This window comes from Mixophyes fleayi, chromosome 2 (genome assembly GCF_038048845.1).
Source record: "Mixophyes fleayi isolate aMixFle1 chromosome 2, aMixFle1.hap1, whole genome shotgun sequence".
NCBI lineage: Eukaryota > Metazoa > Chordata > Amphibia > Anura > Limnodynastidae > Mixophyes > Mixophyes fleayi.
Window position 1 is genome coordinate 349,714,939 of NC_134403.1, and position 12,339 is coordinate 349,727,277.

The 12,339-nt window shown below is 35.9% G+C and overlaps 1 protein-coding gene across 3 annotated transcripts in view; it reads left to right on the forward strand.

The window, feature by feature from the left end:
- The window catches only part of NCAM2 (neural cell adhesion molecule 2), a 238,480-nt gene that overhangs the window by 202,758 nt on the left and 23,383 nt on the right, over window positions 1–12,339 (forward strand). For 2 of the 3 annotated variants that reach the window (XM_075197113.1, XM_075197114.1), the window contains exon 16: window positions 5,669–5,873. In XM_075197113.1, coding sequence (XP_075053214.1) covers window positions 5,669–5,873 — 205 coding nt within the window. Of the gene's footprint in view, window positions 1–5,668; window positions 5,874–6,570; window positions 9,281–12,339 lie in introns of those variants that run through there. The other variant, XM_075197115.1, reaches the window with a different exon arrangement.

Genomic DNA, 12,339 nt, shown 5'->3' on the forward strand with positions numbered 1-12,339 from the left:
TACTGCTAAGGAAAGTAATATTTATATTACTGACTGCAAGACGGTTTAATGAGAATAAAACTATAGCTTATTAACATAATACAGTACTTAAGATAAATAACATGTAAATGTTACAAATGTTACATAATGTTACAACTGTAGGCATTTATTTTATTATGTGATCACTATTTGATTATAACCTAACATGCATTGGAATGAAATGTGAGCCTTACATCTCTCATTACTATTGATTGACCTATGGATTTAGGTCTAACTGAATCGAAACCTTTCCGTTTTTGTTTGAGCAAAGTCATCCACGATTCAAATTCATCAAGCTTACAGGTCTGGTTTCTAGCAAAATCCAAGCCTCATAATCCTTTGCACAATTCCAGTTTCAGAAACTTTTTTTTTTTCAGAGTATATTGGGTGGAAAGTAAAGCACAAAATTGAACAGCATTTTTCTCATCACAGCCTTAGATATTGCTGTGACAAATACCTTTTGGGAAATGCACGTGGAAGTATTAAATCGATACAGTGGAGTTCAGTATTTATGGGGATTAACTGCGATAAGAGTTTATTAATTCTTAACATGTCACTGCAAATAGTCTCTTGAGCAATTTCGCAAACGCCAAGCAAAACCTCTGCAGGATAACACTGCATAGGTCTTGGCAAATTTTGGCAATAACAATCATTTTACAGTTGATATATTCTATGACCTAGAAATACAACAAAAACAATATGCTATATAAACCATCATCATCAGCTATTTATATAGCGCCACTAATTCCGTAGCGCTGTACAGAGAACTCACTCACATCAGTCCCTGTGCCATTGGATCTTACAGTCTAAGGTCCCTAACACACTGTCAATTTTTAATAGCAAATAAGAAACCAGAGGAAACCCACGTAAACACGGGGAGAACATACAAACTCCACAGTTAAATCAGAAACTAAATACACTACAAAATTATCTTATATATTTAGATTATATAGTTTTTGTGATTTGTTTTATCTTTGAGGGGTGAGTAATGTTTGTTTGTTTCTTAATGCAACGAGTAGCATCCTCTATAAGTGATAACTTCCAATTCTTTATCATCACCATTTATTTATATAACACCACCAATTCTGCTGTGCTATACACAGAACATTTTTGTCATCCTGATCAGTCCCTGCCCATTGAAGCTTACAGTCTATATTCCCTAACACACACGTAGTCAGACATAGACTAGTGTTAATCTTGTCAACAGCCAATTAACCTAACTGCATGGTTTTTTTGTGTCCTGGTCAGGAATTGAACTCATGACCCCAATGGTGGCACATTAGCACATTTGTTAAAGTAGGTTAATAAGTACACTATGGACTTTATGTACTATGTTAAATATTGTTCAGATGCTAGGCTGATTTCACTCCATTTAGAGCTCTGAAGCTGACTGGTACCTGGCATTTCTGCTATGAATCTATATTCTGACATTTATCCTATACAGGGACTTGCTGGTCTTTACGTTACTGGGCTACCTTGGGCTGTGACATCGGGCTAGCTTCATTTTGAGTTGAATCTGCCCCCCCAGGCTTAAATTTGCCAGCCAGCCCCTGATCCGATCCTGCCACTAAACATGCAGACATGTCCAACTTTTATTTCAAGTTCTTTCTAAAGCAGTTGACATCTCCAGAAATCTCAATTGTAATCAACCTTAGTTCCTCTATAGTATGATCTGTGAAGACAGCACCTATATCCAGTGAGTGCATAACAAACTTCCTAAGGCTAGTTTAATCTGTAGCCCAGTTGTTTCCAATATTTTTAGCGTTGTAACATAACTGCTGACACAAATGTCACATGATTAATTTACAAAGTTCAAATATTGCAACAAATAGAGCCAGAACCCTGATTAAACATGGATATGTTTTGAAACATAACATAAAAACCAACTAGCAGTTACATTTCAAATAAAGCTCAGAAGTACTCAGCATTGCAAATCTTCAACTTAGCTTAAGAGTTTTCATTTGTGCCTCATACGTTTATATTTTTCAGCATCGCCATACAAAAATATATCCTAGCGGAAATGTAGATAATAACTGCCTCAGTCAGCTAGAGCCCAATAGATTTCACAGAGCCAAAGCCCTTGTAGCCAATCAGAACCCTAGTACGTTCATAAGACAACTGCAACAGTATCCAGTAAATGTGTTAAAATATTTAAAACTAAGTTAATGCATTCATTATAATGTGAATGTTGTTAACATTATAATCATCCTTTAAAATAATATAAATGTATATATATACTGATTTAATTTCAGAACTCTAATTTAATGCATGTTAATACGTTAATTAGAAGACATCACAGACATATTGGCACAGAATTTACCCTTCACTAATATCATCCTCATAATCTATGACAATATACATTCAAAGGTTTCCAAATATATATATATATATATATATATATATATATATATATATATATATACAGAGAGAGAGAGAGAGAGAGAGAGAGGTTGTATTTCTAAAAAAAGTTTTCAAACTGTTCATCTTAAATCTAAACTTTCTTATTGATTTAATCCTGTGTCCTTATGTGTTGCATTGAATATATTTCTGCTCTGCCTTTTGCCAATAACTAGAAATGTAAAGTAATTTCACTTTTTTCCCTTGTGTTGCTGACTTGAAGCCAGCCGAGTATATGGAATTGATAGCAGCAGGAAAACAAAATGCAATATTAAGTAGAGCTTAAAGAATGAATCCTGTATTTGAAGCTTACCAGCAGCAATCATTCTGCACTGTAAATAACCGGCGAGCTTTTCTGCAAGTGAAAAATTTGTAAGTTTTGTCTTTTGTAGGCAGCCATGAAACAGTGTTTGTGCACCCTGGGCTTCATTTAGGACTGGACCAACATCTGCTTCTTTTTGTACTGTGCCTGTAAAACTGAATATGAATATATGTGCATGTAGACTGTTGCGTATCTTCGACTAATACTTGGAGAGGCAGAACAGGGACGGGCTGTGATGGCATAAGTATAGCAAGTGTATGTTCATGTAATAGTGACAACAGTAGGCAAGAATGCATTTCTATATAGAATTTGTAGGAGCCGCATCTCTTACGGGTGTTGGAGAGCTGTTGCAGCAACATGCAGTGATGATGATGATGACTATCGGCAGTACTATCTAACCATTGCTGATTGTGCATTGACCCCTCCAGCTGACAGTACTTAAATCATTAGCATGACAGATATATTCCATCAAGTCGCGGCCATCTATTCACATTACTTAATGGACATTCCATTTGGACTACTGCAGGAATGAGAATTCTTAAAGGGAAAACAACAGATGTTTGAATTTATTTGTATTTACGTTTCTATTAAATTAGATTTTATATGGAAAATGCTACTTTTGCATTTAATAATAGCTATTCAGACAATTTTCTCTATTTTTTTTTTTACTAACACTTTAAAACCGCATCTCTATGGCATCGCAAGATGTGTACATACTTGTATGACTGATGTAAATCTGGCACAGATAATACTGTTTTTATGTTGGACACATCTGAACTATACGTCAGTGTGCTTTTTTTGTGTACGTCTTTTCCTATGTACACAAATGGCTTCAAATGTGTATGAGTGTGTTGCAGCAAGCTGCATTATGTAATGATTGTAGGGGGTAAGGGTGGATTGTTGCTTTGTTTTCTTATCTTTCTTTACTGAAATATCCCAAATTATTGACAACTAATGTAATCATTGATCTTTCATAAGATAACATGGATTCATCACATAATCACCACAGTACACCATACACTGCATCAAACGCTTTGTCCTCTATAAACAGCTGTCTATTTATAAACAGTCATAATTAACTAAGTGCAATTTTTATAGGTTTTTCTCTTACCAGATACTGTCGATGTTACAGGTATATTGAAATTATTTTTCCCAGCAGCAGCAAGAAATGAATGGTCACTATAAACATGCATTTTTATAGTTAAAGGGAAGTTCCCACAAAACTAATGTAATCATATTCTATGTGTTTTAAGTGCATAAAACTGCATTGTAATTGAAATGGTTTAAAGTGGTATAATCCATTATGCATTGCTATCAATTTGCAGCATTGTCAGCCAGCAGTCGCATAGGATTGTGACTCTTGTTGCTAAGCTTCACATAGCGTAGCAACCAGAGGTCGAAGTATGTTAGTATATAGTGGTTTGCCATACTGCCACTTCTCCTACTGCTTTCATTGTAAAACTATCAATTTGATTCCCTTACATTTGCATACAGCTATTCTAAATTTTCACTTTGACCACATGTAACAACACAGATGTTGGAAGTAGAGTGCTATAGCTGAATAATGTCTATTTAACAATGAAAATTGTATTTATTTTAACTAGAAAGCACTGTCAAATTTTGAAAAGCTTTAAATTCTGAGTGTTTTATGTGGATCAAGCTTTTTTCATCCATGCCTTAAAAACATTTCAGTCACTGGCTATTTATATTCAAACTGTTTAGAAATATGTGTGAGCACAATTCTGTCCAAAAGGGAGATGTACTATTAAAGATGTACTATTAAAAAAAGATGGAAAATCCTGAATTCTTTTCTTGGCATCTGCCTGTGACTCTTCTTCCTCCATACTGATTTGCCATCTGAACTCTCCCTCAGCCGTGGTTCCAGCTGGCTTGACTAGAATGCGCTCCGTAGCTGGGGCGTGAGAGTATGAGGATGGGCGACATTCACAGTTTTCTCTGGGTGCTCAGAGTTCTGGAAATTCACTTGACAGAAACTCATAACTAGGAATCTGTATCTTACTGTACTGCTGCTGGAAGTTATTACAAGAGCATAATTCTGAATTCATTCAATTCCAATATTGAATAAAATCTGCCCAACAAAAATAAGATCAAATAAAGCAAAATTATGAAAAACAATGAACTATAGTTACAGCTTTGTTTTCCTTCACTAACTATGTTATATATTCCTTTATTAACTATTAAAGTATTAGCTATTAGAATCTTATTGCTTTTCTGTTACTGTAAAATATCCTGGGGTATATTTACTAAGCTGTGGGTTTGAAAAAGTATAGATGTTGCCTAAGGCAACCAATCAGATTCTAGCTATCATTTTGTAGAATGCACTGAATAAATTACAGATAGAATCTGATTTTAAGTGAAAATCTTGCTAATTATCTCATTATTGCTAATCTTTCCTCTTCTCTTTTGTTTTTTATTGTTCTGTGCTTATAATACTTACCTAGAAAATGTAAACATTTCTTATGATCTTAGAATTATCTATTTTAATATCTACAGTTTCTAAATTAATGTTTTAAATAGCAGATTTATACCTGCCAGTATGTATTATATTAGCTTCCCTGTCTAAAGTTGTATTTAGGTTAACATATTGCGGGAGAATAAATTGGCTCAGTGGTTGCTGAACTTACATAAAAAAAATGACACTGAAAGATTTGCTGCAAAATCCTGGTTCAGATCCCAATGTCAGCTGCTTGGATGAGTCATTTTGTCTGTTTCCAATGCCCTAAATTAGATTTTAATCTCATGCATCGTAGGGAGAGAAATATATATATATATATATATATATATATATATATATATATCTATATCTCCTTTGCAGAATAAAATTGTGGCAGTGCATAAATACTATGAAAGCTGAACTAGAAATAACCATGTTAAAGTACAAATTCTTTTTCTATCTTTTTTTTTTTTAAGATACACTATTCAGTGGCCTTGGAATTGGAGCAGTCATCGGTTTGGCAGTAGTTGCCCTTCTGCTAATTCTGGTTGTGACGGATGTCACTTGCTTCTTTATGAGACAGCGCGGATTGCTTATGTGTATAACTAGACGGATCTGCGGGAAGAAAAGTGGTTCCAGTGGGAAGAGCAAAGAATTGGAAGAAGGAAAAGCTGCATACTTGTGAGAAAAAAATCATTGTCTTTTCCCCCCCCTTAAATGTGCGCTAAACATAAAAATTACATAATAACCATGCCTCTCATAAAACTTACTATATATAAATTGTATGTGCCCTTAGTCAAACTTTCAATAACTCTTTTATATAGACTTATAGACAGGAAGTTTGAGGTGCATAGAAAAAAAATAACTCCCTCACATTTATAGATTTAATTATCTTCCCTTGTGATAAGTTCCAGAAACGTTGGCATGGAAAGAAGTAATTGTTAGCCGTAGCACTTTTTAGGTAAAATAAGTTACATTTTAGCTTTAGGGATCACTTTATTTTATAATAAAGCACACATGACCTGAAAATTTTAAATACAATTTGTACCTTCTGAAAGACTGTAAGAAAACCACATGACATGTTAGATAGTGGCTATAAAAAATTGTTCACCCCGTTTGGCATTTTTCACATTTTATTTTCTTACAACCTGGAATCAAAACTAAATTATATGGGATATCTTACTACTGATCAGCACAATAGTTTTCTTATTAAATTATAAATAAAAAATTAATCATTAATCCTCAGCTACAGCTAAAAATTATATTAAGTCTACCAGCTTTGCACATTTGGACATTGCAGTGTCCTCCCATTCCTTGCAGTATTGCTTGATCTTCATCAGGATCATTGGTTAACAGCAACTTTTAAATCATTCAACAGATGGGTCTGAAGTCTCGGCTTTGACTGGGCTACTACAAGACATTCATTATTTTTATTATACCTTTCCATTGTGGCTTTTGGTGTATGCATTGGAGCACTGTCCTTCTGGAGCATAAATCTTCCATCAAGTCCTAGGTCTCTTGCCGACTGCACAGACAGGATTGGTCTACATCTTGCATTTTGCCCTCTAATGTAAAAACTTTTACAGTCCCTGTAGAAGTTAAGCTTCCCCAAAGCTTTATGCTCCCAACACAATGCTTTGGTTTGGTCAAACAAAGCACTTAGGGCCTAATTTTGAGTGAGGAGCAAAGCAAAGAAAAAGAGCAACATTGCACCTGGACAAACCATGTTACAATGCAAAAGGTGCAAATCAGTGACAGAACTACCATTGGTGCAGCAGGTGTGGTGCACCAGGACACATGAAGTTAATGGGGATTGCTGCATGTGAAGCTAGCAAGATGTGGACCTCTGTTCCCTCCTCCCCACTTCCCTGACCCGGGGCCTGGAGCCTGCTAGTTCCTCCTCTGGTGCAAATTGACTTATTTTTTTGCACATAAGTCAAATACTGGCTATTTTATCATATAGCACACAAATGCTTGATAGCTTTTTCTTTACACTGAAATTAAAGTTGCTCTATGGCATGCCATTTCCCAACTATAAACCTGTCTCTACATTTTAAATTTACCTACCCCTCTAATGTGACATGGTTTTGAAAAGGTGCAAATTTGCTCCTTTTTTTTTATTTGCTCCTAACTACAAATCAGGCCCTTAGTGTTGAAGCCAGAAAGTTAACATTTGGTCTCCTCGGACTCAAGACTCTTCATACATTTTGTAAGTGGGACTGTGACCTGTTTCCTGGAAAACACTAGGCAAAGTTTCATGTGAGTTTTCTTCAACAATGGTTTACTGTTTTCCACCATCCTGTAACGTGCAGATTTTTTAAAAACTGAGCAATTGTCCTATGGAACATCACTCCCATCTCTGCCATTAAAGACTATATCTCTCTCACAGTTGACTTAACCCTCTTGGTGGCCTCCTGAACAAGTGCCCTTCTAGCACCGATGAAGAGTTTTGAAGCACGTCTTGTTCAAGGCAAATGAACAATTGTGTCATATTCCTTCCTTTTGCTTATATTGGACTTGATAGTGCTCCAGGAATATTAAATCTTGAAAATCTTCTTATATCATTCTCATGATTGCTGATTTTCAATGACTTCTTCTTAGATTTGCTTTGAATGTTCTTTGATTTTGTTTGCAAATGCATTAATCAACAGCAGGACTTCTCACAAACAGGTGTATTTAATTTTAAAATCAGACGAAACACTTTAATTGTACACAGGTGGACTTCAATCAGTTAATGATGTGACCCTTAAAGACAACTGATTGCACCAGGGTTTATTTACATGTCTCTTAGCAAAGACTTTTCAATCCTTATGTAATCATTTATTATCTGTAATTAATTAGTTGTCTGCATTGATCAGTGGAAATAATATCAGAATAAATCCAGTTTGAGTTCATGATATAAGAAAAACATATGTGAAAGGTGCCAAATATGGTGAATGCTTTTTATAGTCACTGTGTGAGTACCATTTGTGGGGATATTTAGCTTGTATGTCGTTTAATGTAAAGAGTGTGAAATTTACTCACTGGCTTGATAAAAAGATAGTCTCTCTTATTAATGTTTTTATATATTTAACATATTTTAGCATAAATGATATGCAAAGTATATTATTTTAAATCAATTCAGGATTTTTTGTCTGTAGAAATAGGTGGGATATTTACTGACCCAGAAAAAATAACTGAAAAAATATATATACTCACCTGTGTATGATCTTGAAATATCCTGAAAAAATGAACTGTTGGTCGCTCTTGAGGACTGAGTTTGAGCACCTCTGGTGTACACCATGATTACTAATATAATATTTGATTGGCACCAGCATAGGATTGGCAAAGACTGTCCTACTTTTGGGACTTTGTTTCCATAGATCTTCTGACAACAAGCACCCATAAGGTCAGAGTCAATAATTTTTAAAACTCTACTAATGCATGTTAACAAGTGATCTAGCAATTAAAAGCTAAAAAAAACATAAAAAACAAAATAAATGTAAAGAAAAAAAAACCAGATACAGAGTTACAAATTTTCTTGGGTAAACTACAAAAACAGCAACAACTGTTTTTGGAAAACTAATGAACGAAAGCAGTGTGAAAATATGAAACATGGTGAGGACAACTGAAATGGCGATTTGGCACTTAGAATGGCTAAGTTAGGACAGCATCAGGATACCCCTCAATACGTTCATAAACAATCTCTCAACTAGCCAGTCTGAGCTTTTTAGCATGATTTCATAACTATATACAATCTAGCATCTTTCATGATCCCCCTTAAATCTTGTAGACCTTGGGCTTATCAGAATTGGACTTTTTGTTTTAGTAGACGGGCAAACAAACAGCCTCAGGGTGCAGAAACTCTTTTTAGACACCTTGCTGTTGGTGGTGGCAGATGTTGGAACTGTGGCAATTTTTCAAGATCCCTGTGTAGTGGACAAAATCAAAGACCCCAATACTGCGTCATTTGACTAGTACACATTAGGGGTAATGAAAATAGGTCAGAGGAGAGTATTCTTCTTATTTATGTTGGGAAATGGGATTTGTATTATGATTAGGGATCTCAGTTACCCCTTTACCAGTATACATTACCTATACCAACATCAGTGAGACAGTAACACACAGTAGGTACACGGCTGCACACCTTAGTGAAGCGCCCATAAGGTCTGTTCTATTACACTTATTGTTCCATTTAACATCAGTGAGACACTCATTGTGGTGGGCTCATTGCTTTCAAAATAGGCAGTGGACCTCCTCTTCTATAAGATATAGAGTTAATATTTCACTGGGCAGTGGTATTCCATTAAACTATGGTTTCTCTATGTAAATTTTAGAGGGTGAGTAAAAAGTACATGAGTAAGAAGTACATGGAACACATTGCAGTATAACTACAGCATTATGTAATGTAACGTTGGCTTATTTTTGCAAACAAGAACCAATATTGGTCTTAAGCAAGAGGTAATAATATGGTTTTGACTATTACTTACTGTATTTAAATTTGTACAATAATTGTAAATTGTGTGTATAATATATATTTTGTACATATATATTCGTTTTTTGTATCTGTTACGGTCATGAAAAATGTCTAATTCTGTATCATTTTAAATACTCCATTAATTTTATGTGAAATAAGTTGATTTATATGCTTTTTAAATAGTTTTTTTTTAAAATTTGCATTACTTTTGATCAGCTGAATCTAAACGTATTAGTTTGCTCGTTACATTATATAGAGAAATTTCTGTTTACTGTACTCTCAGTAGATTAGTTGCTCTTAAGCATTTCTTGTGGGTGTCTTATATGTGATATATGAAACAATGATAGTGAATCGGAGCTTTTGAACAAATTGTTTGCCTGAGTGATTCTCATATCCTTCCCTCTGCAAACAATTCTGCATTCCATCATGGAACAATTCCAAATGGGTTATATAACACGTCTGCGTGGAGCTTTCTTCATTAGAGAATGAAGAGAATTAGGCTTTTGCAAAACACACTTTACAATGACTTTACATTGTTAGCATGTACAACTACAAATATTATAATACATACATATTACTACTGGGAGTAAAAGTGTAGATCTGTGCATTCTGCAAGTCACCGATATTAGATTTAAGACGGTAATGCCGTTGTAAATCTGCCCTGCAAAGTCACCGTATATCGGCAACTTGCAGAATGTGCAGATTGATACATTTACCCCCTGGACTGTAAATGAGCAACTACCTCCATTCTCTTCACTTTCTACCCTTCTCTTTATCTACTTTTTTTGTAAAGTGCTACCTACACTTTTCTGGCATCTTGAGTGACATCATTAGGCTTGCTCTATCCATTTAATTTGTAAAGTGTATATTGCATAAAGAGAGAGGACAAAAGAATTGCACAGCCTCTGTCTATTAGATGCAAACCACCTCAAAAATTGAGAGCATAGGGGTATATTTACTAAACTGCGGGATTGAAAAATTGGAGATGTTGCCTATATCAACCAATCAGATTCTAGCTTTCATTTATTTAGTATCACATTCTACAAAATGACAGCTAGAATCTGATTGGTTGCTATAGGAAACATCTCCAAATTTTCAAACCCGCAGTTTAGTAAATATACCCCATAGTGTATCTTTGCCTGTTGTGGCTAGAGGGACAAGTGGAACCCTTTTTATGTGATCAGACATGACTACTTACTCTGAAGTAATTGGGTGTTTGGGGCCAAAGAGGCTGCCATATGATTGGATGTGTGAGGATTGCATAGATTATTTTCTCTTTAAATGTATCAATTTATCTCTATCGATGAATTATCTTTTGGCTATTTAGTTAAAGTATTTAACCCTTTTTGGGCAAATGTTGTTCTAATGAAAAAGTAGTGTTCATGCTAGCATATTCCTCAGCAAGAAACTATGGATTGCACAGAAGTTAATAAGATGCACTCTGAAGAACAGAAAAATGTATCATCGGAACAGAAAGTACAATTGAGAGCACTTAATGTACTGAAAATCTCTTTGAATGAGAACACTTTGATATAGCTTTTTTTTCCGTTTATTGGATCATCTTGCAGGATATTAAATATAGCTCAGCGAGCATTCAAGAGATCCTCAGTACAGAGATGTGTAACTAAAGTCTGCTTTTTGTACCATATTCCACTGTTGACATGATTTTGATTATAGTTCTGCTATAGAGGGTGCAGTCTTTTTAGCACATTCTATGCTTAAATGTTCTACAGTCATTCTTCAATGGAACAGGCATGATATTTGCCTATTTATTTGGCAAGCCGAATACTACAATAAACACGGGAGCATATGTATATTTTACATTTGTGAAATCTTTTCTTGGGTGACGTGTGAAGTTGGGACTCCAGAGGGCAAGGTCCAATTCTTGAAATTTTATGTGTATGTTTAGAAAGAAAATTTTGACCTTTCTAACCTCTCCTAAAAGCATAATATTAGGGGGCAGGTATATATGTTTTTGAACCTGCTTGAGGACAACAAGTCTTCAAGCTAGCCAAACACGCTACAATCTCATCAGGGACAATTTGTGTCGCATGTGTGGTCGCAAAATGAGTTCAATGCCCAATAATAATCCCTAAATTGATCAAATTAGTAACAAAAAAATTGACCACATTTACTGATCCCAATGACTCTCGAATAGATCCAAATACATTGCCATTGTGCCAACCAGCAAAACCTCATCCAATTTGAACATCTATATATGTGGCTAAGTTGGTCACCAACTCTTTCCTTTCAAACAGAGCGGCAGTATTGGCCTGTGTGCAGGGCCGCCATCAGGGGGGTACGGGGGTACTGTTGTACCGGGCCCGGGCTCACCAGGGGGCCCAGAACAACAGTGCAGCAGAGACTTACCTGGGGCCCCGCTGGTCTCTGCTACTCTGTCTTTAGCCTGGCTGTCACTGTGACAGCCAGGTACCAGGATGCGATCGCAGGGGTGGAGGATTCATTCCCCCTGCGATTATGTGATCTGGCTGTCTCAGGCAGATCACATGATCGCAGGGGGAATGATTCCTCCACCCCTGCGATCGCATCCTGGTGCCTGGCTGTCACGGTGTCAGCCAGGCTGAAGACAGAGTAGCGGAGACCAGCGGGGCCCCAGGTAAGTATGTGTTTCTGTTGCTCATGGGGGGGGCGCTCATCGGGGAGGGGAGAGAGCGCTTATAGGGGGGTGGC